The sequence below is a fragment of the Gymnoscopelus microlampas genome (genome assembly GCF_963454915.1).
Source record: "Gymnoscopelus microlampas genome assembly, chromosome: 12".
Taxonomy (NCBI): domain Eukaryota; kingdom Metazoa; phylum Chordata; class Actinopteri; order Myctophiformes; family Myctophidae; genus Gymnoscopelus; species Gymnoscopelus microlampas.
The window spans coordinates 26,550,489-26,557,037 of record NC_139949.1 but is presented as its reverse complement, the minus strand read 5'-3'; the positions used below and the strand labels follow the sequence as shown (position 1 = coordinate 26,557,037).

The 6,549-nt window shown below is 38.7% G+C and overlaps 1 protein-coding gene across 1 annotated transcript in view; it reads right to left on the bottom strand.

The window, feature by feature from the left end:
- Positions 1 to 5,340: 5,340 nt before the first annotated feature.
- The window catches only part of wnt11 (wingless-type MMTV integration site family, member 11), an 11,710-nt gene continuing 10,501 nt past the window's right edge, over positions 5,341 to 6,549 (bottom strand). The window contains exon 6 of the mRNA XM_084074054.1: positions 5,341 to 6,485. Within this exon, the coding sequence (XP_083930180.1) occupies positions 6,311 to 6,485 (175 nt within the window). The 3' untranslated portion in view covers positions 5,341 to 6,310. The remainder of the gene's footprint in view (positions 6,486 to 6,549) is intronic.

The window sequence follows — 6,549 nt, the reverse complement described above, 5'->3', positions numbered from 1 at the left end:
TGCTCTGTCTGCAGGCCACCCGGCCAGATTAACTGTGATTACATGGACCAGTGTTTACTTTTCCCAGAGTACTTAGCTGTCTGTATCTTTTATTCATATGCCTTCATTTCCATTGCTCTTTTCATTTATCCTTCTTTTGGTAGCTTACACTAAATGTCCAGAAGCCAGATAAGCACTAATACACCATACATTGGGATTAGCTAGTCTAAATTTATTTGATGCTATATTTTAAAACTGTTTAGTTTGAAGATGAACAATGGCATGTTTTTCAAAACAAAGTGCCATGTTGTATAATTTAACGTTCCACTATTCTCACGAAATGAGGAAATTCCAAGACTCATTTCTCAAAACTATTTTGCAACAAATGATTATACACTCAATTGTTATATGCTGGGAATACAGTAATGACTATGATAGAGTGGGTGTGGTCCACGGTTAAAGCAATCTTTTACTGCGTACTGAATACCCTTCTAGTTTCAAAAGAGATACTTGCGTTGACTGCATGTTCCTATATATGGCAAAGGGTCAAGGTATTCAGCTGTTCACTGAGGACATATTTGAGTTACATACAAACTAGATCTATAACGCTGTTTTACAGTAGGCCTATTGGTTAATCCCACTTTCTAGAAATAGACTAACTTTGAAAAGCAACGACAAAATTTAAATAATATTTTGGTGAAAGACAGAAGACATATCCATGCATTATCCTTATTGAATATGCTCTGTTTAACATGAAACAGTTGCATGTGTCTTGTTCCTAGAAAATAATTCGCCTGAAGCACGTTTAATATTCTGGATGTGCTGGATCTGATTAAGGCTAATCATGACTTGCAATTCTCCATTTAAAATTGACGGAATTGACATGAAAAGTAATATTACAAGCAGGTATAGTGAATTTTTGAAGTCGTTGCTACATGCAAATAACAACTGAGCTATACAAGAGTATTTTACGGGATACTAACAATTTATCAACACTTACAACTATTCCCTCCTGTACCTAAAGCATAATGGTCTTTAGTCAAACTTTTGCCAATTTGCCAGATCAAGTCAAATATCTTTGCCTCTAATTGCTATCACAAGCAGTTATCTACTGGTTGGGTGCTTGCTATCTGCTATCTCCCAGCAATGTGCCTGGGGACAGATTCTAACAACACCCCCATCTCTCTCTCTCTCTCTCTCTCTCTCTCTCTCTCTCTCTCTCTCTCTCTCTCTCTCTCTCTCTCTCTCTCTCACACACACACACACACACACACACACACACACACACACACACACACACACACACACACACACACACACACACACACACACACTTGCACAACAAAACAACATTTAACAGCATATACTCCTGCTATTTAAGGGGTGGAGGGTGGGGGTGTGTCCCACAAAAGTCCATTTACAGTACGGGTCAGTACATCTCAAAGCCTTTACCGCTGCAGTCAAATTCTTTGTCCCCTTTATTCACAGCAAGTTAGCTTGTACAGAGACTATACAAAGGCAGTTGGCATTATATTGTCTGGACTGACATTAACCCCTGATATTTCCACTGCTCTCCATTAAAGTCCCCTTTACTTTCTCTATTACAGGGCAATTCTCATAGACACAGGGGTCATAGCAAACACTACTCTGACAAACTGAGACACGTAGATACTTCTCAACAAAAAAGGAAAGATAGAAAGAAAGAAAGACAGACAGACAGACAGACAGACAGACAGACAGACAGACAGACAGACAGACAGACAGACAGACACAGAAAGAAAGGAAGAAAAAAGAAAGAAAGAAAGAAGAAAGGAAACGGCCACTTGAGTTCTACAGTAACAATTAGTTCCATTATTTTGTGTTTCCTTTTGCTTAGTGTTCTTTTTTTAAAACAAATGCTTTGCCGGGGGTCTTTGAAAGTGGTTGTGACATGATCCTGGGCTCATAGACAAAACAAAAATGTGCACAATTCTTATTAAAAAACAAGTTCATTTCAGCGCAATACATTCCTTTCTTTTGAGTGAAATTGTGTTACGTGTACCATATCCCCAATAAGAGGTTAGAAACAGGTCAGTGCAATAGTTGCACGTCTTGTTGATAACAATAGTTACTCAGAACATCAGCTACGATTGTATTTCACAGAAGGCATGTCAGACTATAGATACAAATTCAAAATCTAATCTTTTGAGGTGTGATGAAATGTCTTTAATATTCATTGCCATTGTTTTTAGTCTCAAAGATCTGTCAGTGACAGACATTCTGAAAGATATCAGTGAGATTATACGTGGTTCAAACAATTACATGGAAGGTATTGTACATAGGGCCTTCACATGACCTGGGTTCCATTGATTGAAGTTAAAGTAGATTTTGTAAGACACTTGTTACAGGGTTCTAGTTGACACTGTGAAGGGTCAAGAGTTCAGTTACCCTCCAAAATGTCAGTATTTCGTTCTTCTTCCAGTGCATTTCTATAAATAATGCAGTGTATTTTCAAATGTTTTATATCAGATTGTGTTATTGATGTTGCCCATAAATGTAAGTGGTTAAATAGCCTTCCAAAAAGTGATATTTTGAGCTCTGTTTCAAGAGTTACATCCAAACAAATTTATATCACATTTTCACTCATACTCTATACTAGTGTAGCTCTGGTTGCGTGGAATAATTTTGTTTCACTGTTATGTGATTGCCTGTGCAATATTCTATGAAATGAAGACTGCTTTTGGTGTTAATAATTTACAAATAATCCATTCCAGATATAAGGTATATGTGCACTTTACTTTTACTTTTATGTATGTCTGCTTTGGATGTTTATTTGCCATCTGATGGTGTAAAAACACTTAATGCAGCGCTTCACAATAGCAAATATGTGATAATAAGTTATGAGAGTGCCTTACTGTCTTTGTTATGTGTACAAGGCTGTGGAAGGAGCTGTCTTGTGACAAACACTGACATGAGGATGTAATTTATTCTCTCTCTTCTGATAATCTGAATATTGTAGACCCAAGGTGCCACATCATGCTGATCTGTTACTGTAGGACATATTGTTATGAGAAAAGCTTGTGACTGAGACATAAGGTTTGTGTATAACCATGGCCTGAGGCCTGTATTTGGCAGACTACTAAAGGGGATTTATTTTGTATTTATTTTTAACCTGGGGCCTATTAATTTCATCATTTGGACCACAAAGCGTGGGTGTAAATATGAATGGAATTGTTCCCTTTCGTCGTCATTCGCCTTGGTTGAGGGGCAAGCTTGGAATTCTAATTCAAACTATGCTTGTATTTTCTTTTTGTTTTTTTGTATTTAGCTTTTTTTATTTACCCCCGGAGACCATTGGAATAGTGTTTTCAGACAGATATAAGAATATAAGCCTGCATTTGGTCAAAAATAATAAAAATAATAATAATAATTTGAATTACCGACTTAATCCTCGATCTGTATTCCTTACATGAAATGTCGATAGGCGAACAAATGAACCAATTCTAACAATTTTACACCCACTCTTTGTTTGAGGACCAAGTTATCTAAAATAAGGCCTAGAATTCCCCTACACCAACCTGTATTTTAATGTACTTCTCCTGTGAGCTCATGCAATAAACTTCTATCTTAGAAATACTCAAGTGTGCAAAACTCTGTTTGCCTCAACATCTTGATTGATCCAGGATTCATCGATAGTGGTTTCAAAAGTACGAGTTTCCAACTCCTTAGGCCACTGTTCCTCAGTTCAACAAGTCCTACATTCAAAAGGTTAGGCTTCACATTTACAGCATTGAACACAGTAATGCACTGCAGACAGTCCCCACACACACACACACACACGCGCACGCGCACGCGCACACACACACACACACACACACACACACACACACACACACACACACACACACACACACACACACACACACACACACACACACACACACACACACACACACATCTTAACCTCTCCAACTGCCAGGCTGAGGAATGCCAATGACTGAAGGGTCCTCGAGGCTGTCGACAGACGGGGCTGTATGGCAACAGTCCCCCGCTCACCTACACTTTTTCTTTACACCAGACCTCCCCCTAAGTCTTATTCACTACCAAACCCACAGACACACTGTGGCCATAGTGGCTGGTGCCTCTGCTTTTAACCACATGAATCCTAGCGTCCCTATTCTGAGGGCGAACATTGTGAAAATAGCAGATCTACAAGCTCTTGTGAGCTATTCTCTTCGCTGGCTATTTCAGGCAAAGACATTTGGTGTAGAGGGGAAAAAGCAGTGGACAGAATGTACTTTAATGGTATCTCTCCAATACAACCCATTGTCCAGTTACTACACTGTATGATTGTATCATCTTATATCATTATTTCTCTGTTAAACAAGAAAAAAGTTTGTATCCAGCCTCTTGGCTTAACTAAAGAGCTCAATATGGAATCTGGAGTCACATTTCCCTTCATTACAAGTGATAAAATATGGCTAATTGGCTAATCATAACCCGTGGTTTCACAGCTAAAAACGAAATGAAATGAGGAATGGAAAAAACACCCAAGAAAAGATCAACGCCCAAATCATAAAAGTCACACTACAGTCTGGTGTAATGGTGATGGCATTCCAGCCAGGCGTATTGTTCTGAAGCATATGGGTGCTGTTTTGGCAGTGTGTGTGTGCTTCCACAGGCTAGGGTCAATGGTGTTACACTTGTGCAGATATTGCAGACTGGATGTGTCATGTGAGCTCACAGCATGGACCTGTACGTCCTCTTCAGCTATTTCTGTCGGTGTAAAATCATGAGAACCACTTCAGCCAACACAAGACTGGAGGGTATACTTTTGCTCTCAACAGTGCCAAGTCTTTTGTCTCCAATAACAACCTGACTATCTATCAAAATAAAATAGATTTTGTTCTTTTCTTTTCTGTTTTTTTTTTTTTTTTAAGCCATTGGAGGTCTGGGTCCTAAGATGAGTGTTTGTTAGAGCTATGATAGAAGGGATGAAAAGCCCTTTACAATGGCCTTTGTGAGGATGTGGAATGACCAAACAAACACTTTCCCAGGGTTAGGTAATTCAGAGGCCGATCCCAAAAGGGCTTTCAGGTTGAACTCTGCAACTCATTATGGAATGTGCCGATTTGATTTACAATCGTAATGTGCTATAAACTGTGTTGAATTGTTATTTTATAACACTTGAACATATATGGTCATTAATAACCCCATTCTTTCCCACCCCCCTTCTTTTTTTTAAAAGTAGCTTAATCCAAAAATAATTTGCCTTCGAGGTTATAGATGTGGCCCAGCCAAGTTACTGCAAGTGTACCTATATATCATCATATAGAGCTGTGGTCAGAGTAAAGAAATAAAAATGCAATTTCCATGTAAAGATCTTGGTAAAGATTATTTAATTAGTTTATAAATATTTCTTTCTTTATTTCAGTATACAAAAAGACAGTATTTACATCCACACAAAAGTGGTTTACAAAATAGCATTGTAGGAGAATCCATGAGTTCAGTTCATAAGCTTTCCAAATAAAATAATTTGAACTGCCTGTGTTTCAGACATTGTGGAGATAATGCACTTTTTCACAAATGGCAAGTTCTTTATTCTGTTGTTGTGCTCCTCAGATGCACAGACATGACCGATAGGACCCATGCTCAGAGTCAAAAACACCAAACACGAAATGTTCCACAACTGAAAAGTACTTGAAGTTCCCTTTGTGTTGTTCCTTTTTCTGTCTGTCCGTCACTCCATGGGGGGAAAAACGTACCAAAGTACATTGAAAAGAAAACGTACCGTTCGAGTTTCTTGGATCCTTACAGAACCCTTTTCATTTCCATGGAATGGTTCTGAAGCCAAACACCAGTCTGGGTGTAGTTGGCTTGGAGATACAACACCCCTGAGGGAAGAGACCCTCCTCCACCAGAATAAAATCCAATAGTATTTCTCTTAATAAAGATATAATAAAATAGACTTTCAGTATCCAAGTAGGGCAATTGTGTGCTTATTAACAAGAAGAGGAAAAAAAAAACATTAGGACGGTGGTCTTCACGTAAACCAACAGGCATTATCACAACACCCCAGGTTCACGTTCGTGAAATAAAAAAATTAAAAAACGGGGAAAAAACTTAACTGGAAAGTCCAACTGGTAGTTCGGGAGATTCGTGAAAAAAAAAAAAAATTACAAAAAATAGACTGTTTATTTTTTGGGGAAATATACATACTAAAGCTTAAGACAAAAGTAAGCCTTGTTGTTATCGTAGTGCTTTGGTTATCTGTAGCCCGATAGACACTGGGCCGGGTGGCTGGGTATTAAGGTATAGGACTGCTGGTTGTGCTGTTGTCGGTGGTAGGGATTCATTTGCAGACATATCTCTCTACCATTCTCTCACACTTCTTACAGGTCACATAGCAACACCAGTGGTACTTGCAGTGGCAGCGCTCTACCAGTTTCTCTGAGTAGGGGTTGTAGCCACGACCACAGCACATCAGGTCACAGCTGTCACTGCCCACTGACGTTTTGTTGCACTGCCTGAATGATAAAGATAGAGACAAAGAGCAAAAACAAGTGAGACATAGGCCTATATATGTTTTAT